This window comes from Coregonus lavaretus (assembly GCF_964263955.1).
Source record: "Coregonus lavaretus genome assembly, chromosome: 11".
NCBI lineage: Eukaryota > Metazoa > Chordata > Actinopteri > Salmoniformes > Salmonidae > Coregonus > Coregonus lavaretus.
Genome location: NC_139998.1, coordinates 54536437 through 54558824, shown reverse-complemented (window position 1 = coordinate 54558824; position 22388 = coordinate 54536437). Strand labels below are relative to the sequence as shown.

Sequence of the window (22388 nt, the reverse complement as noted above, 5' to 3'; positions counted from 1 at the left end):
GAGATGGAACGGAGTTCCATGCAATAATGGCTCTATATAATACTGTACGCTTTCTTGATTTTGTTCTGGATTTGGGGACTGTGAAAAGACCCCTGGTGGCATGTCTGGTGGGGTAAGTGTGTGTGTCAGAGGGATTTTCAATATATTAATGTTTCTTATAAAAAGAAGAAGTGATGCAGTCAGTCTCTCCTCAACTCTTACCCAATAGAGACTGGCATGCATAGTATCTATATCAGCCCTCTGACTACAATGAAGAGCAAGACGTGCCGCTCTGTTTTGTTTTGACATGACACTACATCAACATAAGCGGTTAACTATGCAAATTAGTCTGTATATATTAAATCTGTTCCAGCAGGTGAAGAGGTGCCATCGATGTGTGTGAGGAAGCAAATCTTTGCTCTAGACAGTTCTTCAGCCATAGGATCGAAACTGTCAACAGTAGTTTGCAAGAAATTGAAGCTTGCTGTTTGATGGTAGCCAAAGATTTTTCCGAAATGGAGGTAAATAGCTTTCATTCTAATGCCTTTTGTGACAATCGGGGGATGAACGTTACATAAGTTGTGTGCCTGTGTGTTGCATTTCAATGCATTACTGTAATTGCTCCAAACATTTGTTACAGTAGGTGTCTTTTGTGGTAAATTATGTTGTGAATTCATGAAGTAATTAATGGTGTTATACACATTGTGTTAATTATCAAACATGCAATAAACAATGTACAGAATATCTAATATACCATTTGACCTTTTACCCTAATAGGTGCATTTTTGTACACCTTTATTATTTCAGTCTCGACGATGGTCGGTCAGTCCCCACCAGGTTCTGTTCATCATCTGCTGCATGATGGTACAGGGTAGGTACAGCTTGTACACGGGAAAATAATGAGTAAAGTCAACTAAATTATGTTAATTAAAGTTAAAATATTATATTTGAGTAACAGTTTGTGTTCATTTATTATTTCGTTTTATGTTTACTTTTTTATATTACTTGGGGTAGCTGTTACCTTAGCGATTAAGTTCATAACATAATGTATTTGTAGGGTTGCAGTCAATTAATTTCACTGTCAAATGAAAAAGTAGGAAGGTCTTCATAATTCTAACAAGATTCTAATAATGATATCTCCAATACGCAAGATCCCCACCAATTGGCAAAATGAAGGACTTTTCACTAAGTCCATTAAAGATAATCAGATACTTTACGTCGTTTATCAGACGGTCTTATCCAGAGCGACATACAGTAGTGAGTGCATACATTTTCATCCCGGTCCCCAAAGGGAATCGAACCCACAACCTTGGCTTACAAGCGCCATGTTCTGCCAACTGAACCACACGGGACCATATCTAAAGCAGGATGTAAAGCAGCATGGTTACCATTGTTTCCCCAGCGCCATGCCTGAGATGTAAGGTAGTGGTGAACTGCACCAACCCCAACACCATATCACTTCTGGCCGCACTGGAGAACGTCATGACGTTGTCCTCCATACGACCTGTCATGAACCTCTCAACCCCCACCATCATCAGCATGCACTTCACTCTCTACGGCATCCTGGGTGTGGTAAGGAGTAGGACATCAAGTCATCCCTTTCAATTAGTTCACCTTAGAAACCATCCGATTAAAATCCATCAAATTCTGTGACATATGTATCTGAAATACTATATTGTCATGAACGTTACTCTACATCATGTTTTGTAGACCTATTTAAAATGTTGCTTTATTGCCATTACTTTGTATCCTACAACAAAAAGTAATTCTCTTTTCAGGAAGAAAAAGAACAACTGCTGTACACCTACATTTGGCTGGTGAAGGTAAGCGTAATATTTTTGTATTTTTGTAAGTATACGTACACAGTGTATGGGAGTCATTTTCAATGTGCACTCTGGTTTCCGATTCTCCTAGAGCACCTGTGTTAAGAACGTTACTTCACATTGCTTCATATTTGTTAGGGCACACAACATCCATTCACCAATATGTACTGAATAGCAACAGTGATTTACATTTGGTTAAAACTAAACATCTCTGAATGTAGAACAATCCTAAACATCATATTATAATTTTGAATGCTGCTTCCAAACATATAGTATTTTAGCTAATGTGTTGTTTTAGGAGTGGGAGAATGAATTTTTCAGCTGGGACCCAGTCCAATGCGGCACAACTGAGATTTCTCTCCCCAGGGAAAGGTTCTGGTCACCAGATGTGGTAATCAATGAATTGTGAGTTAAACATCTCTATAGTATACAGTGGGGGAAAAAAAGTATTTAGTCAGCCACCAATTGTGCAAGTTCTCCCACTTAAAAAGATGAGAGAGGCCTGTAATTTTCATCACAGGTACATGTCAACTATGACAGACAAATTGAGAAAAAAGAATCCAGAAAATCATATTGTAGGATTTTTAATGAATTTATTTGCAAATTATGGTGGAAAATAATTATTTGGTCACCTACAAACAAGCAAGATTTCTGGCTCTCACAGACCTGTAACTTCTTCTTTAAGAGGCTCCTCTGTCCTCCACTCGTTACCTGTATTAATGGCACCTGTTTGAACTTGTTATCAGTATAAAAGACACCTGTCCACAACCTCAAACAGTCACACTCCAAACTCCACTATGGCCAAGACCAAAGAGCTGTCAAAGGACACCAGAAACAAAATTGTAGACCTGCACCAGGCTGGGAAGACTGAATCTTCAATAGGTAAGCAGCTTGGTTTGAAGAAATCAACTGTGGGAGAAATTATTAGGAAATGGAAGACATACAAGACCACTGATAATCTCCCTCGATCTGGGGCTCCACGCAAGATCACACCCCATGGGGTCAAAATGATCACAAGAACGGTGAGCAAAAATCCCAGAACCACACGGGGGGACCTAGTGAATGACCTGCAGAGAGCTGGGACCAAAGTAACACAGCCTACCATCAGTAACACACTACGCCACCAGGGACTCAAATCCTGCAGTGCCAGACGTGTCCCCCTGCTTAACCCTCCCGTTGTCCTAGGGTCAAAATGACCCGCCACTGTGTTGAACCAACTTTATTTAATTTTTATATTTTTGGGATCATTTGTGAGAAGGAGGCAGTGAGACTTTAAAGAAAGTATCACTGCCTCCTTCTCACAAATGATCCAAAAAATATAAAAATTAAATAAAGTTGGTTCAACACAGTGGCGGTTCATTTTGACCCTAAGACAACGGGAGGGTTAAGCCAGTACATGTCCAGGCCCGTCTGAAGTTTGTTAGAGTGCATTTGGATGATCCAGAAGAGGATTGGGAGAATGTCATATGGTCAGATGAAACCAAAATATAACTTTTTGGTAAAAACTCAACTCGTCATGTTTGGAGGACAAAGAATGCTGAGTTGCATCCATAGAACACCATACCTACTGTGAAGCATGGGGGTGGAAACATCATGCTTTGGGGCTGTTTTTCTGCAAAGGGACCAGGACGACTGATCGGTGTAAAGGAAATAATGAATGGGGCCATGTATCATGAGATTTTGAGTGAAAACCTCCTTCCATCAGCAAGGGCATTGAAGATGAAACGTGGCTGGGTCTTTCAGCATGACAATGATCCCAAACACACCGCCCGGGCAACGAAGGAGTGGCTTCGTAAGAAGCATTTCAAGGTCCTGGAGTGGCCTAGCCAGTCTCCAGATCTCAACCCCATAGAAAATCTTTGGAGGGAGTTGAAAGTCTGTGTTTCCCAGCGACAGCCCCAAAACATCACTGCTCTAGAGGAGATCTGCATGGAGGAATGGGCCAAAATACCAGCAACAGTGTGTGAAAACCTTGTGAAGACTTACAGAAAACGTTTGACCTGTGTCATTGCCAACAAAGGGTATATAACAAAGTATTGAGAAACTTTTGTTATTGACCAAATACTTATTTTCCACCATAATTTGCTAATAAATTCATAAAAAATCCTACAATGTGATTTTCTGGAGAAAAAAATTCTCATTTTGTCAGTCATAGTTGACGTGTACCTATGATGAAAATTACAGGCCTCTCTCAACTTTTTAAGTGGAAGAACTTGCACAATTGGTGGCTGACTAAATACTTTTTTCCCCCACTGTATATAGATACTGTGGGAGGTTCTACTAAGCTAACATATGGAACTGTTTTAAGATGGTCATACCAAGGATCATTTAGCTGTTTGATTTTGAACTTTAGGACCCTTTTAGGTGTAAATAAAATCTATTTAAAAAAATTGGGGATGAAACATTGAATTTGGTCTTACTGCTATTAGCCTACATTGAACATATTCATACATGGAAAAACACATAGTCAAAAAATGTATCAAAAGGAAATTTGTTTTAAAGTGTCTGTACTTGAGAGATATAAGAAAGATCAGGAAATGTAAAAATGTTTTGACCCATATTTAGCCTATTTGTTTTGGCATTAAAACTACTTCCATATATATATATATATATATATATATATCCATTCAATATTTAACTGGTACCAAGCTACCTTCAGACGAGTCTTGTGAGGCGTCAACCGACATGTACGTGTTCATGAGAGTCTCACCTTTCGATAGAGGTGTTCTGACGTTACAGACAGAAGTTGGCAGATCGGCTAATCACATTAGGGCACGTTAGCTCAACAGTCCCGTATACGGGACACCGATCCCGTAGAGGTTTTAGCAAACACTTGAATTCTGTCACTTTTTATTGCAGTAGTGACTGCTTCAGTCAAGGTTAAGAAATATAAAACATATGATTTATATCATGCCCATGGTTTGAAATAGTCCCCCCATTTCACCCTGTCTCACAGTATGGATGAAAACAGAGCTCCCATCGTCCCTTATGTGTACATTAAGCACACTGGTAAAGTGCTAGACGCCAAACCTGTCAGAGTGGTTAGCTCCTGTAACCTGGACATCTACACCTTCCCCTTTGATGTCCAGAACTGCACCTTCACCTTCAGATCCTACATCCATCACGGTAAGACGTCAATGCCACCATGCTTTAGGACTTCTTTGAAGATAAAAGTCCGATACCAAACCCATCGCTCCTTCTCTCTCAAAAAACCTTCCTGACTCTCTTTTGCAATCTAAAATGATAGGTATGAAACATGTTGGTCCATTGAGTCCATTGGAGTTTTTTATATATGACTCGGTGTCAACCAAGGTGTCAACCAAGGGATCCGTTTGGTATTAGGCCCAAGTTTACCATCCCCTCAGTACAGCTCATGTTCTGCTTCCATATAGGTTCAGCCCATTCATCCCAGTATGTCCCATTCCTTTATCTCCCCTGCAGTGTCGGACATAAGGATGATCTTAGGGAAGAAGGTGGAGGACATCCTGAAACACTCCAGGAGCGTGTTGTCCACTGAAGGGGAGTGGGAGCTGATGGACATCAAATCCAGGAAGTACAAGTTATCAGAAATCGATCAGGGAGAAAGCAACCCCTATGATGAGCTCTGCTTCTATGTACGAACCCAAAGCACTGCAATTTCTCAGACGCCATTCATTTGGCTTTACTACTACTGAACGTTGAGTTCTCTATTTTTCTAGCGCTACTTTTGTTTCAGAGAGTACTTCATGTTTCACACATAGGATGCTAACCCAGCTATTTATGGCTTTGTCTTATCTGAAATGGGAATCTACTGCACAACACCAGATCACCCTTGAAGGTTGTCTTTCACCATTGTGTCTCTAAACTGTAGATTGTCCTGAGGCGCAGAGCCACCCTCTACGTGGTGAATCTCCTGATCCCCAGCTGCCTCCTCATCACTGTGGATCTCTTCAGCTTTCTGCTGCCTCCCCAGAATGTGGACCGCTCCTCCTTCAAGATGACCCTTATTTTAGGCTACTCAGTCTTCCTGCTCATCGTGAATGACCTGCTGCCCGTCACAGGAAACACCATCCCACTGATAAGTGAGTATGAAACATATGTACTGGAAACACCATATTTGTCGTAAGTCATAAATGTAGATGTTTACTTTGTCTTATTGAATAACCTTGTTAGGTTAAGTGTCTTTTTTGAAGTCCACTTCCATTGTCCTCCTAAGAGTGGCTGAATATCTTCCTCTCTTCATATCCCTCTTCCTCTTGCCCATGCAGATGTGTTCTTCGCCATCTGCTTGGCTCTGATGGTGGCCAGCCTGCTGGAGACTATTCTCATCACTAACCTCCTGGTCGGCTCCAGTAACTTCCACCCAGTGCCTGGCTGGGTCCGAGTGCTCGTCCTGCGCTTCATGGGCACCCTCGTCTGGCTGCCTCAGAAATCCAGAGAGGACATGATCATCCTCAATCCAGTTGCAGGAGGTACCCCTGATCTGATCCCTCCAGGGAGTTACAATTATACAGACGTTTGGGCAATTAGCAGATACTTGTCTTGTCCAACCCAAAGCAATACAGTGAAAACTTTCAATCACAGGCCTGAACAGTAACATAAATGCAGGTATCACTCTGAGAAATGTTTCCAGCCATTTGACTAGGTCCGACCTTAGACAGAATTGCACTATACACGTACATAAATAACTAATGTCTTTAGGAGGTAGATTCATAATTTCACCTCCCTTCCTTCCCTCTTGTCTCTAAGAAACAGATGTGAAAGTCTGCCCTCTAGTGATGGTGGAGAGACAGGTTCAAAAAGGAGAACCAGGTGAGAAGGGGGCAGAGGCAGCCGATCCAGCCCTGGCGGAGCTGAGGAAGCTGGGCAATGACCTGTAGTCCATCCGCCTCCAGGTGGCCCAGCATGTGGATGGGAACCAGATCTCCCAGGACTGGATGCAGGTGGGCTACATCATCGACCGACTGCTGTTTGGCGTCTACGTCATCTTCATCACCTTCAGCTTCATCGTCATCCTCAGCATTTGGAGTAATTCGTACTCCAGGTAAAAACAAATTGGTGGGTAAACGCCATTCGTTGTGAATAAAGTAACACTCCCTAAATGTTCTATGCATTTTTCCACAATAGGTGGCTAAATGTTTGTGTAAAATACAAAATGTGTGGAAATAGCGTTTACCCTCCACTACACCACTGCTTACAAGACTTAGGAGTCTGCCATGTTGTCGACTGCTGGTTAAACAATTACCTTATAATTACCATAACTTTTACAATCATTTGTTTTATCTTCTGGCTGCACTGAGTAGGTGTGTTGACTGATATACAGTGGGGAGAACAAGTATTTGACACACTGCCGATTTTGCAGGTTTTCCTACTTACAAAGCATGTAGAGGTCTGTAATTTTTATCATAGGTACACTTCAACTGTGAGAGACGGAATCTAAAACAAAAATCCAGAAAATCACATTGTATGATTTTTAAGTAATTAATTTGCATTTTATTGCATGACATAAGTATTTGATACATCAGAAAAGCAGAACTTAATATTTGGTACATACGTTTCCTGTACGTCTTGACCAGGTTTGCACACACTGCAGCAGGGATTTTGGCCCACTCCTCCATACAGACCTTCTCCAGATCCTTCAGGTTTCGGGGCTGTCGCTGGGCAATACGGACTTTCAGCTCCCTCCAAAGATGTTCTATTGGGTTCAGGTCTGGAGACTGGCTAGGCTACTCCAGGACCTTGAGATGCTTCTTGCAGAGCCACTCCTTAGTTGCCCTGGCTGTGTGTTTCGGGTCGTTGTCATGCTGAAAGACCCAGCCACGGCCCATCTTCAATGCTCTTACTGAGGGAAGGAGGTTGTTGGCCAACCATCCATCCTCCCCTCAATACGGTGCAGTTGTCATGTCCCCTTTGCAGAAAAGCATCCCCAAAGAATGATGTTTCCACCTCCATGCTTCACGGTTGGGATGGTGTTCTTGGGGTTGTACTCATTCTTCTTCTTCCTCCAAACACTTGCGAGTGGAGTTTAGACCAAAAAGCTCTATTTCTGTCTCATCAGACCACATGACCTTCTCCCATTCCTCCTCTGGATCATCCAGATGGTCATTGGCAAACTTCAGACAGGCCTGGACATGCGCTGGCTTGAGCAGGGGGACCTTGCGGGAGCTGCAGGATTTTAATCCATGACGGCGTAGTGTGTTACCAGCTCTCTTCAGGTCATTGACCAGGTCCTGCCGTGTAGTTCTGGGCTGATCCCTCACCTTCCTCATGATCATTGATGCCCCACGAGGTGAGATCTTGCATGGAGCCCCAGACCGAGGGTGATTGACTGTCATCTTGAACTTCTTCCATTTTCTAATAATTGCGCCAACAGTTGTTGCCTTCTCACCAAGCTGCTTGCCTATTGTCCTGTAGCCCATCCCAGCCTTGTGCAGGTCTACAATTGTATCCCTGATGTCCTTACACAGCTCTCTGGTCTTGGCCATTGTGGAGAGGTTGGAGTCTGTTTGATTGAGTGTGTGGACAGGTGTCTTTTATACAGGTAACGAGTTCAAACAGGTGCAGTTAATACAGGCAATGAGTGGAGAACAGGAGGGCTTCTTAAAGAAAAACTAACAGGTCTGTGAGAGCCGGAATTCTTACTGGTTGGTAGGTGATCAAATACTTATGTCATGCAATAAAATGCAAATTAATTACTTAAAAATCATACAATGTGATTTTCTGGATTTTTGTTTTATATTCCATCTCTCACAGTTGAAGTGTACCTATGATCAACATTACAGACCTCTACATGCTTTGTAAGTAGGAAAACCTGCAAAATCAGCAGTGTATCAAATACTTGTTCTCCCACTGTATTACCATATTAGAGGAAATCTATTTTCCTTTGTCAAATAAACGTACTTTCACGAAAACCACTGCTTCATTACTATCAACAATTCATTGGGGATATCTGAGACGTTTTCTGAATTGTAATGTTGATGGTGGATCAATGATGATGATGAAGATCTCTCACACAAGACATGGATCAATGACATGCAAAGTAGGGGATCATCCAAAAACCACATCCTTGTTTGATTAGAGTGTAGATATACAGAAAGTATTATTTCTGTATTTTATTAGGATTCCCATTAGCTGTTACGAAAGCAGCAGCTACTCTTCCTGGGGTCCACACAAAACATGAAATATGACATAATACAGACTATTAATAGACAGGAACAGCTCAAGGACATAACTAAATTAATTTTAAAACGACACACATAGCCTACATATCAATACATCTACACAATATCTAGGTCAAGATAGGGGAGAGGCGTTGTGCAGTGAGCTGTTGCTTTATTTGCTTTTTAAAAACAGGTTTGCTGTTCATTTTAGCAATATGAGATGGAAGAGCAATATTAGTGCAATATAAGTTTACCCCACTCCAACAGTTTATGTCTACTATATTATTTGAAGCTGTACGCTTTGGCGGAAATGGTATTTGTTTAAACATTAAGGCCCCTTGCTTTAATGAATAATAAAGGTTGCACTACTGTGAAGACTCAATGTAACTCTAAAAACATATTCTTTTAGATATCCTAAAGATGTAATTTTCTTTGTAATATTTTATTTAGTAATATGTGAATTATCAGCAGTTAAAGATAGGATGCAATAACGGCTCTATATAATACTGCACACTTTCTTGATTTTGTTCTGGATTTTGGGGACTGTGAAAAGACCCCTGGTTGAATGTCTGGTGGGGTAAGTGTGTGTGTCAGAGCTGTGTGTAAGTTGACGATGCAAACAATTTGGAATTTTCTTCTAAAAAGAATAAGGGATGCAGTCAGACTCTCCTCAACTCTTAGCCAAGAGAGACTGGCATGCATAGTATCTACAGTGTATTACCCCTATGATTACAATGAAGAGCAAGACGTGCCACTCTGTTCTAATCCAGCTGCAGCTTAACTAGGTCTTTCTTTGCAGCACTTGACCACATCACTGGACAATAATCAGGATAAGATAAAACTAGAACCTGCAGAACTTTTTGGAGTGTGGAAGAGCATCTCTTTATTACAGACAGACCTCTCCCCATCTTTACAACCACTGAATCTATATGTTTTGACCATGACAGTTTACAATCTAATGAAACACCAAGTAATTTAGTCTCCTCAACTTGTTCAACAGCCACACCATTCATTACCAGATTCAGCTGATGTCTAGAGCATAGGGAATGATTTGTACCAAATACAATGCTCTTAGTTTTAGAGATGTTCAGGACCAGTTTATTACTGGCCACCCATTCCAAAACTGACTACAACACCTTGTTAAGGGATTCAGTGACTTCATTAGCTGTGGTTGCTGACACACATATGGTTCAATCATCAGTATTCATGGACACACAGGCATTGTTTGATTCCAGTTGCTCGTCATTGGTAAAAATAGAAAAGAGTAGAGGGCCTAGAGAGCTGCCCTGCGGTACACCACACCCTACATAATAATAATATGCCATTTAGTAGACGCTTTTATCCAAAGCGACTTACAGTCATGTGCGCATGCATTTTTACGTATGGGTGGTCCCGGGGATCGAACCCACTACCCTGGCGTTACAAGCGCCATGCTCTACCAATTGAGCTACAGAGGACCACACACCTACATGTTTGACATTAGAGAGGCTTCCATTAAAGAAAACCCTCTGAGTTCTATTAGATAGATAGCTCTTAATCCTCAATATGGCACCTAGGTGTGTCCAAACTTTTGACTGGTTTTTAGGGGTGTAACGATCCATCTACTACATCGATGTATCGATTTATATTCCTATGATCCAACTACATCGATCTGTGCTCGGCGAGTTGGCCTTTTGGACAACATATATCGATCTAACATCGTTTTAAAATGTAATAAATCGATTGTATCGATACTAGGAAATAACCCATTGGATTTAAGCACGTCAGACTTTATATGGATGTTTTTTCTTAGCACTTTTAATGATAAAGGCTTTAAACATTACTCGATTCAGTCTGCCTATCCGTGACGTCATCGCGCCAGCAGCAGCGCAAAGGCGCCAAGACAACAAAACAGCATGGCGGACTACAGAGGAGTAGCCGACGAGCGAGAAATTATCAAGCCACCATTGCGGTCCTTACAAGAAACAGGAATCTAGGAAACTTCACCTGCACTGTCCAGTATCCAGGTATTTATTTCAGTCACACTGGTTGAATTTTTGGCTAAAAGGTTACTGAATCGATTTCAAGTCACTGAATCGTTTCGGATCGTATCGTTCTAAATGAACCAATATCGTCCTTGAATCGTATCGACAACCACGAATCGTGATACAAATCGAATCGTTGTTAAAACGAATCGTTACACCCCTAATAATAATGTATTATTTTTTAAGTTTTTGCTCTATCTGATTGGGTGGGCCTGGCAGGGCCTGGCTCCCCAGTGGGTGGGCCCTAGACCACACAGTCCCACCCATGCCTACCAGAGGAGGCTGGTGGGAGAAGCCATAGGAGGACAGGCTCATTGTAATGGCTGGAATTAAATTAATGGAATGGAGTCAAACATGTGGTTTCCATATGTTTGATGTGTTAGATACCATTCCATTAATTCCATTCTAGCCATTACAATGAGCCCATCCTCCTATAGCTCCCCCCACCAGCCTCCTCTGATGCCTATGCCCCTGGTACCTGTACCTAATTTACTCCAAGTCAAGCACTACACACTAACACAATACATATCTACATTTCAAGGGCGGAAACCAGCTACAATTTAGCTTTCTGTCACATGCAAGTGTGGTGTCGAGAAAACTATGCTGAGATGCTGTGAGAACAAGAATTCCGCTGACACTGTACTTTGATTATAAAGGTTTATTTATATCAAAGGATTCCAGCGTCAATTTACAGATATCTGCCGATATCTGGAGAATAACCGGCTCCAATCTGTAATTTGTTATTCTCCCCGTCCTCTGTTTTAACCGTGGTATATATCCTATGCCCTATGTAACATAATATGGGTGTTTTCCCCTACAGACCAATCCCAGGACTCCAACTAATAGACTTCCTCGGCTTTAGGGTGCCCCTATAGAACTACTCTCCAGATGCTCCCTTTAAGCTGAGTCAACATCCTCTAAAACCATTTGCAACCATTAGCAAAGTCATAAATTCCTTAGATACCACACAAGTAAATCAACCCTTTTCATTGGCTGATAGGCATTTTGTGCGTGAGAACTCATTTAACTTTAAATGCTTGCTTAGGTTCGGAATTATGGCTCCACAGATGCTGTCATAAAGAGATAACGGTGGCGATTGAAGTTTGATCACTAGGGCTGGCATCCTGCCTGCACCAAAACAAATGACAGATAGCGCATAATGTTTTTGTAACAGGTGCTGTACTGCGCCGCTGTAGCTCTGCGTTGTGTGTAATTGATTGAACTAAAGAAGTGGACTTTGGAGATCAGGTTGTTTTACATTTAGCAGACGCTCTTATCCAGAGCGACTTACAGTTAGGGCATACATTATTATTTTTAATACCACATTGGAATCAAACCCTCAACCCTGGCGTTGCAAACGCCATGCTCTACCAACTGAGCTACCTCCCTGCCGGCCATTCCCTTCCCTACCCTGGACAAATTGTACACCGCCCCATTGGTCTCCCAGCTACAGCAGAGCCTGGATTCGAACCAGGATATCTAGTGTCACAGCTAGCACTGCGATGCAGTGCCTTAGACCACTGCGCCACTCGGGAGACTTTTAATGTATCAGAGTTCTTTCTCCTGCATCCAAAATAAAAAATGAAACATTTGTAGAGCATAAATATGTTCTGCCAATCGTGCCTCTCTCATCCACTTATGAGTAAACTCTAAATATACAACATTATTCATGAACAAATCACTGTGTGCCAAGACTTTGTACTTAAAGGAATCTAACTTTTCTTAAGACGACAGAAATAGCGTGCCTACCTCTCCAAGCGCATCAAAATGATTTGAGCCCGAGCACGCAGGGCAAAGTACACACTCCCCTATTCCCCAGGATTCAGACATGCATAATAACACATCAACATGCTATGTTAATATATGAACCTGGTGAAATTCGCAAAGTATTTTAACAACTGTTACATTCCGTTAACCGTATGTTTCTTAGAGCTTGGTGAGAGCGTGGTTGTCCTATGGTTATTTAGCATACAACCTTCCCACAACATTCTGGGAATGGTGCAGGATACCCAGCTAGCACATAATGTTCTGAGAACCATAAGTTTCTTAGGTGGGAATTTCAGTACTTCAGCATAATGTTTTCTGCAGGTTTCCCCATGGTTCTATTTAAAGTCATGTTCTCAGAACGTTCAGAGAACATTAAGAAACAACGTTCTTCTGTGGGAATTTAAGTACTTCAGCATACCGTTTTCTGCAGGTTTCCTCATGGTTATATTTAAAGTCATGTTCTCAGAACATTAAGAAAACTTTCCATAAAAACCACAAGAAAACGTTAGTAATATTCAAAGAACGTTCTAAGAAAGTTATTTAAAAACATATACATTCTGTTCTCAGCATCAAAAAACTCTAGCCTCTATCTTGTTAAGTGTGTTCAGGTAATAATAATAATATGCCATTTAGCAGACGCTTTTATCCAAAGCAACTTACAGTCATGCATGCATATTTTTTTTTTGTGTATGGGTGGTCCCAGGGATCAAACCCACTACCTTGGCGTTACAAGCGCCGTGCTCTACCAGCTGAGCTACAGAGGACCACAGGGTGTGTTGGCTGCGCCCACTAATTGTCCATACTTGATCTTAATGAGTGCTTGTTTCCTTTGAAATGGAGTCTGTTTGAATAGACTAAAATGCTTTGTATGAGTAAAAAAAAATATGCAATACTAGCTCCATCCTGGTGGCGCATTGGACTAATTCCATGGATAAAAAACAGAATATCATAGGTTTGAATTTCAGTGAGGCTGTGCCACAAGAAAAAAAAAATGTGTTTGCATGATTAATGCCTAAACAAATAAATGTTTATGTGCCCTATCTGTGCTTGGAGTTCAAAACAGTTAATTTCTGTTCTCAGAACCTTTAAAACCTCCCTGGGAACCATAGTAAAACATCCTCAGAACCTCCCTGTAATAAAAAAATTAAGGATCCCAGTACAGGAAAGAATTTCACTTCTGTTCTCAGAACGTTTAAAAAAGGTTCAGTTTTACCGGTCAGGAAACGTATGGCTTTGTTCCCAGAACCAATGGGAAACAAAAAAAAAATACGTTTCCACAACTTCCAAGGAAACAAATGTGCTAGCTGGGCCAGGACTATCAGTTGAAATAGAAACCTAACAGCACTTAAGTTTCACTTTCCCCATAGCATTTCTGTTGAAGGCAGTGGTAAGAAAGTGCTAATTGCATGACTGCCAGGTCATCCTTAGCTACAGTATAAGTGGGTGTGAAGAAGAAGCATAACAAGAACAAGTCAACGCTTTTGGCTACTACTTCACCAAAAGAGCAATGACTAACCAAGGATGGATTAGTATTTTTCAGTCAAAGGTCAAGCAACTGAAGATGAATAAGAGAGACAGCTGGCGTATCGAGTTTGATGATTCCATTGAGGCAAACAGCCTGGAATCAGGCTGGCATCAGTACATCAGTGGGGCATTTGCAAGGTAGGAGTCCTTTGATATTCTTGCAACGTGTGTTACTGTTGGGGTGCTAACACAGACAACCAAAAACAACAGGTAATTGTGTGTATCTGATAAATCAAATACATTTGACTGATAGTTGACATTAAAGTTTGAATTTAAAGGGTAAATGCTGTATTTTTTTTTTTATATATACAGTGGGGAAAAAAAGTATTTAGTCAGCCACCAATTGTGCAAGTTCTCCCACTTAAAAAGATGAGAGAGGCCTGTAATTTTCATCATAGGTACACGTCAACTATGACAGACAAAATGAGAAAAAAAAATCCAGAAAATCACATTGTAGGATTTTTAATGAATTTATTTGCAAATTATGGTGGAAAATAAGTATTTGGTCAATAACAAAAGTTTCTCAATACTTTGTTATATACCCTTTGTTGGCAATGACACAGGTCAAATGTTTTCTGTAAGTCTTCAGAAGGTTTTCACACACTGTTGCTGGTATTTTGGCCCATTCCTCCATTCAGATCTCCTCTAGAGCAGTGATGTTTTGGGGCTGTCGCTGGGCAACACGGAATTTCAACTCCCTCCAAAGATTTTCTATGGGGTTGGGATCTAGAGACTGGCTAGGCCACTCCAGGACCTTGAAATGCTTCTTACGAAGCCACTCCTTTGTTGCCCGGGCGGTGTGTTTGGGATCATTGTCATGCTGAAAGACCCAGCCACGTTTCATCTTCAATGCCCTTGCTGATGGAAGGAGGTTTTCACTCAAAATCTCACGATACATGGCCCCATTCATTCTTTCCTTTACACGGATCAGTCGTCCTGGTCCCTTTGCAGTAAAACAGCCCCAAAGCATGATGTTTCCACCCCCATGCTTCACAGTAGGTATGGTGTTCTTTGGATGCAACTCAGCATTCTTTGTCCTCCAAACACGACGAGTTGAGTTTTTACCAAAAAGTTCTATTTTGGTTTCATCTGACCATATGACATTCTCCCAATCCTCTTCTGGATCATCCAAATGCACTCTAGCAAACTTCAGACGGGCCTGGACATGTACTGGCTTAAGCAGTGGGACACGTCTGGCACTGCAGGATTTGAGTCCCTGGCAGCGTAGTGTGTTACTGATGGTAGGCTTTGTTACTTTGGTCCCAGCTCTCTGCAGGTCATTCACTAGGTCCCCCCGTGTGGTTCTGGGATTTTTGCTCACCGTTCTTGTGATCATTTTGACCCCACGGGGTGAGATCTTGCGTGGAGCCCCAGATCGATGGAGATTATCAGTGGTCTTGTATGTCTTCCATTTCCTAATAATTGCTCCCACAGTCGGTTTCTTCAAACCAAGCTGCTTACCTATTGCAGATTCAGTCTTCCCAGCCTGGTGCAGGTCTACAATTTTGTTTCTGGTGTCCTTTGACAGCTCTTTGGTCTTGGCCATAGTGGAGTTTGGAGTGTGACTGTTTGAGGTTGTGGACAGGTGTCTTTTATACTGATAACAAGTTCAAACAGGTGCCATTAATACAGGTAACGAGTGGATGACAGAGGAGCCTCTTAAAGAAGAAGTTACAGGTCTTTGAGAGCCAGAAATCTTGCTTGTTTGTAGGTGACCAAATACTTATTTTCCACCATGATTTGCAAATAAATTCATAAAAAATCCTACAATGTGATTTTCTGGAGAAAAAAAATCTCATTTTGTCTGTCATAGTTGACGTGTACCTATGATGAAAATTACAGGCCTCTCTCATCTTTTTAAGTGGGAGAACTTGCACAATTGGTGGCTGACTAAATACTTTTTCCCCCACTGTATATATATAGTAGATAGATATGTTTATACTGTATACTGAACAAAAATGTAAACGCAACATGTCACAATTTCAACGATTTTACTGAGTTACAGTTCATAGAAGGAAATCAGTCTATTGAAATAAATTCATTAAGCCCTAATCTATGGATTTCACATGACTGGGCAGGGGTGCAGCCAAATGAGTTTTTCCCCACAGACAGAAATACTCCTCAGCACCCACCTTAGACGATCCGGCAGGTGAAGAAGCAGGATGTTGAGGTCCTGGGCTGACGTGGTTGCACATGGTCTGCGGTTGTGAGGCCGGTTGGACGTACTGCCAAATTCTCTAAAACGATGTTGGAGGGGGCTTATGATAAAGAAATTAACATTCAATTCTCTGGCAACAGCTCTCGTGGACATTCCTGCAGTCAGCATGCCAATTGCACGCTCCCTCAAAACTTGAGACATCTGTGGCATTGTGTTGTGTGACAAAACCGCACATTTTAAAGTGGCCTTTTATTGTCCCCAGCACAAGGTGCACCTGTGTAATGATCATGCTGTTTAATCAGCTTCTTGATATGCCACACCTGTCAGGTGGATGGATTATCTTGGCAAAGGAAAAATGTTCACTAACAGGGATGTAAACAAATTAGTGCACAACATTTGAGATAAATAAGCTTCTTGTGCGTATGGAAAAATTCTGGGATCTTTTATTTCAGCTCATGAAACATGGGACCAACACTTTACATGTTGCATTTATATTTGTGTTCAATATATTTCTCTAGATTTCATGTAGCCCTCTCAAAAAGTATGTTTGAATGCAATTCTTTGTAATTCTACACAATGGTACAGACTGAATTCTTTGTAATTCTAATAATAAGGTTTCATTTGTAAACACAGACTGTGCCTGGTGTAGAATTACAAAGAATAGTTCCGCAAGGTACAACACAAGTTGAGTACAACACAACAGCACCGTAGTGGATTTTAACAATTGCCCTGCTAAGAACTGCTTGTGTCTGAAACCCACTTTCCCTATTTCTCCAAGAACTGCTTGTGTCTGAAACCCACTTTCCCTATTTCTCCAAGAACTGCTTGTGTCTGAAACCCACTTTCCCTATTTCTCCAAGAACTGCTTGTGTCTGAAACCCACTTTCCTTATTTCTCCAATTTCCACATCAAGGTTCAGGTGCTCCAAGTGTAACAGAAGTTGGTCCTCTGGCCGGGTGCAAGTGGTGTTTCACATGCGTCTATCGTCAGGGCAGGGAATGGTTAAAGTGCGACGCTTACGTCAGGAATGCAGGCAGTGTGATGAGGCTCTTATGGAGGAGGCCAGTTTCGATGAGGAGAAACTTGAAGTCCTACTGGAGAAACTGATGGAGAAGATTCGTATCAAGTGCTACCACGAGAACCTGGGAAAGAAAAACAGACATCATTTTGATGATGAAGATGATGAAGGTCCCCCCCATGAGAGTGCCCATTGCGAAGCCTGCAGTATGGGCCTTTGTTCGAAGACCAGCACAAAGCGTTTCAAAGCCTGGTAGAATATGGTAGAATTAGCCTGCTACACGCCTAATACTCTTTACAGTGTGTGTACAAACAAAGCTTTATTACTGGCATTGACTTATTCTGCTGGTACACCAACAATACTGTTGGGTCTGTATTTTCTGTTTTGGGATTTTCTGTGTTACTCTACAGTGTGTCTATTTGTAATTGTAATCCAGTGTAATGAAGGTAAAACAAGTTTTATTGCACAAGACATTTGTTAATGATGGGGTGTGGTAGTAGGCGTGAACTACTACAAGAATAATGTTCTCTCAATGTGCAAGATACAGCATGTCACTCTTTTCTGTTCTTTGCTTTCTTTTCACCCATTACATGGATGTTTTTCACCCAATAACCAAAATAAAATAACTAATAAGTAAATAAAACTCTGTCATGGAAAAGCTTTTGATGAATTCCGAGCTATTTCTTTGTTAATTCAAGAGGGATGTGTCCAAACGCCACATATCCTTTTCCACTTTCATGATGATGACATAACCTTTATGGTATGAGTGAAAACCTCCTTCCATCAGCAAGGGCATTGAAGATGAAACGTGGCTGGGTCTTTCAGCATGACAATGATCCCAAACACACCGCCCGGGCAACGAAGGAGTGGCTTCGTAAGAAGCATTTCAAGGTCCTGGAGTGGCCTAGCCAGTCTCCAGATCTCAACCCCATAGAAAATCTTTGGAGGGAGTTGAAAGTCCGTGTTGCCCAGCGACAGCCCCAAAACATCACTGCTCTATAGGAGATCTGCATGGAGGAATGGGCCAAAATACCAGCAACAGTGTGTGAAAACCTTGTGAAGACTTACAGAAAATGTTTGACCTGTGTCATTGCCAACAAAGGGTATATAACAAAGTATTGAGAAACTTTTGTTATTGACCAAATACTTATTTTCCACCATAATTTGCAAATAAATTCATAAAAAATCCTACAATGTGATTTTCTGGATTTTTTTTCCTCATTTTGTCTGTCATAGTTGACGTGTACCTATGATGAAAATTACAGGCCTCTCTCATCTTTTTAAGTGGGAGAACTTGCACAATTGGTGGCTGACTAAATACTTTTTTCCCCCACTGTATATATATAGTAGATAGATATGTTTATACTGTATACTGAACAAAAATGTAAACGCAACATGTAACAATTTCAACGATTTTACTGAGTTACAGTTCATAGAAGGAAATCAGTCTATTGAAATAAATTCATTAAGCCCTAATCTATGGATTTCACATGACTGGGCAGGGGTGCAGCCAAATGAGTTTTTCCCCACAGACAGAAATACTCCTCAGCACCCACCTTAGATGATCCGGCAGGTGAAGAAGCAGGATGTTGAGGTCCTGAGCTGACGTGGTTGCACATGGTCTGCGGTTGTGAGGCCGGTTGGACGTACTGCCAAATTCTCTAAAACGATGTTGGAGGGGGCTTATGATAAAGAAATTAACATTCAATTCTCTGGCAACAGCTCTCGTGGACATTCCTGCAGTCAGCATGCCAATTGCACGCTCCCTCAAAACTTGAGACATCTGTGGCATTGTGTTGTGTGACAAAACCGCACATTTTAAAGTGGCCTTTTATTGTCCCCAGCACAAGGTGCACCTGTGTAATGATCATGCTGCTTAATCAGCTTCTTGATATGCCACACCTGTCAGGTGGATGGATTATCTTGGCAAAGGAAAAATGTTGACTAACAGGGATGTAAACAAATTAGTGCACAAAATTTGAGATAAATAAGCTTCTTGTGCGTATGGAAAAATTCTGGGATCTTTTATTTCAGCTCATGAAACATGGGACCAACACTTTACATGTTGTATTTATATTTTTGTTCAATATATTTCTCTAGATTTCATGTAGCCCTCTCAAAAAGTATGTTTGAATGCAATTCTTTGTAATTCTACACAATGGTACAGACTGAATTCTTTGTAATTCTAATAATAAGGTTTTATTTGTAAATACAGACTGTGCCTGGTGTAGAATTACAAAGAATAGTTCCGCAAGGTACAACACAAGTTGAGTACAACACAACAGCACCGTAGTGGATTTTAACAATTGCCCTGCTAAGAACTGCTTGTGTCTGAAACCCACTTTCCCTATTTCTCCAAGAACTGCTTGTGTCTGAAACCCACTTTCCCTATTTCTCCAAGAACTGCTTGTGTCTGAAACCCACTTTCCCTATTTCTCCAAGAACTGCTTGTGTCTGAAACCCACTTTCCCTATTTCTCCAAGAACTGCTTGTGTCTGAAACCCACTTTCCTTATTTCTCCAATTTCCACATCAAGGTTCAGGTGCTCCAAGTGTAACAGAAGTTGGTCCTCTGGCCGTGTGCAAGTGGTGTTTCACATGCGTCTATCGTCAGGGCAGGGAATGGTTAAAGTGCGACGCTTACGTCAGGAATGCAGGCAGTGTGATGAGGCTCTTATGGAGGAGGCCAGTTTCGATGAGGAGAAACTTGAAGTCCTACTGGAGAAACTGATGGAGAAGATTCGTATCAAGTGCTACCACGAGAACCTGGGAAAGAAAAACAGACATCATTTTGATGATGAAGATGATGAAGGTCCCCCCCATGAGAGTGCCCATTGCGAAGCCTGCAGTATGGGCCTTTGTTCGAAGACCAGCACAAAGCGTTTCAAAGCCTGGTAGAATATGGTAGAATTAGCCTGCTACACGCATAATACTCTTTACAGTGTGTGTACAAACAAAGCTTTATTACTGTCATTGACTTATTCTGCTGGTACACCAACAATACTGTTGGGTCTGTCTTTTCTGTTTTGGGATTTTCTGTGTTACTCTACAGTGTGTCTATTTGTAATTGTAATCCAGTGTAATGAAGGTAAAACAAGTTTTATTGCACAAGACATTTGTTAATGATGGGGTGTGGTAGTAGGCGTGAACTACTACAAGAATAATGTTCTCTCAATGTGCAAGATACAGCATGTCACTCTTTTCTGTTCTTTGCTTTCTTTTCACCCATTACATGGATGTTTTTCACCCAATAACCAAAATAAAATAACTAATAAGTAAATAAAACTCTGTCATGGAAAAGCTTTTGATGAATTCCGAGCTATTTCTTTGTTAATTCAAGAGGGATGTGTCCAAACGCCACATATCCTTTTCCACTTTCATGATGATGACATAACCTTTATGGTATGAGTGAAAACCTCCTTCCATCAGCAAGGGCATTGAAGATGAAACGTGGCTGGGTCTTCAGCATGACAATGATCCCAAACACACCGCCCGGGCAACGAAGGAGTGGCTTCGTAAAAGCATTTCAAGGTCCTGGAGTGGCCTAGCCAGTCTCCAGATCTCAACCCCATAGAAAATCTTTGGAGGGAGTTGAAAGTCCGTGTTGCCCAGCGACAGCCCCAAAACATCACTGCTCTATAGGAGATCTGCATGGAGGAATGGGCCAAAATACCAGCAACAGTGTGTGAAAACCTTGTGAAGACTTACAGAAAATGTTTGACCTGTGTCATTGCCAACAAAGGGTATATAACAAAGTATTGAGAAACTTTTGTTATTGACCAAATACTTATTTTCCACCATAATTTGCAAATAAATTCATAAAAAATCCTACAATGTGATTTTCTGGATTTTTTTTTCTCATTTTGTCTGTCATAGTTGACGTGTACCTATGATGAAAATTACAGGCCTCTCTCATCTTTTTAAGTGGGAGAACTTGCACAATTGGTGGCTGACTAAATACTTTTTTCCCCCACTGTATATATATAGTAGATAGATATGTTTATACTGTATACTGAACAAAAATGTAAACGCAACATGTAACAATTTCAACGATTTTACTGAGTTACAGTTCATAGAAGGAAATCAGTCTATTGAAATAAATTCATTAAGCCCTAATCTATGGATTTCACATGACTGGGCAGGGGTGCAGCCAAATGAGTTTTTCCCCACAGACAGAAATACTCCTCAGCACCCACCTTAGACGATCCGGCAGGTGAAGAAGCAGGATGTTGAGGTCCTGGGCTGACGTGGTTGCACATGGTCTGCGGTTGTGAGGCCGGTTGGACGTACTGCCAAATTCTCTAAAACGATGTTGGAGGGGGCTTATGATAAAGAAATTAACATTCAATTCTCTGGCAACAGCTCTCGTGGACATTCCTGCAGTCAGCATGCCAATTGCACGCTCCCTCAAAACTTGAGACATCTGTGGCATTGTGTTGTGTGACAAAACCGCACATTTTAAAGTGGCCTTTTATTGTCCACAGCACAAGGTGCACCTGTGTAATGATCATGCTGTTTAATCAGCTTCTTGATATGCCACACCTGTCAGGTGGATGGATTATCTTGGCAAAGGAAAAATGTTCACTAACAGGGATGTAAACAAATTAGTGCACAACATTTGAGATAAATAAGCTTCTTGTGCGTATGGAAAAATTCTGGGATCTTTTATTTCAGCTCATGAAACATGGGACCAACACTTTACATGTTGCATTTATATTTGTGTTCAATATATTTCTCTAGATTTCATGTAGCCCTCTCAAAAAGTATGTTTGAATGCAATTCTTTGTAATTCTACACAATGGTACAGACTGAATTCTTTGTAATTCTAATAATAAGGTTTTATTTGTAAACACAGACTGTGCCTGGTGTAGAATTACAAAGAATAGTTCCGCAAGGTACAACACAAGTTGAGTACAACACAACAGCACCGTAGTGGATTTTAACAATTGCCCTGCTA

At 41.2% G+C, this 22388-nt stretch overlaps 1 protein-coding gene and 1 pseudogene across 2 annotated transcripts; both read left to right on the top strand.

The window, feature by feature from the left end:
- The first annotated feature begins 470 nt into the window (after positions 1 to 470).
- On the top strand, positions 471 to 6829 carry LOC311137605 (5-hydroxytryptamine receptor 3A-like; annotated as a pseudogene). The gene is made up of 10 exons: positions 471 to 500; positions 787 to 850; positions 1382 to 1551; positions 1758 to 1802; positions 2101 to 2207; positions 4759 to 4928; positions 5244 to 5416; positions 5653 to 5863; positions 6050 to 6253; positions 6531 to 6829. The product of its transcript is annotated as a 5-hydroxytryptamine receptor 3A-like (transcript).
- Positions 6830 to 14159: 7330 nt separating this feature from the next.
- LOC311137163 (receptor-transporting protein 3-like) lies at positions 14160 to 18437 on the top strand. The gene is made up of 2 exons (XM_084171514.1): positions 14160 to 14394; positions 17328 to 18437. The coding sequence occupies exons 1-2, from the start codon at positions 14240 to 14242 to the stop codon at positions 17686 to 17688; spliced, it is 516 nt and encodes a 171-aa protein (XP_084027640.1). The 5' UTR covers positions 14160 to 14239; the 3' UTR covers positions 17689 to 18437.
- Positions 18438 to 22388: the final 3951 nt, after the last annotated feature.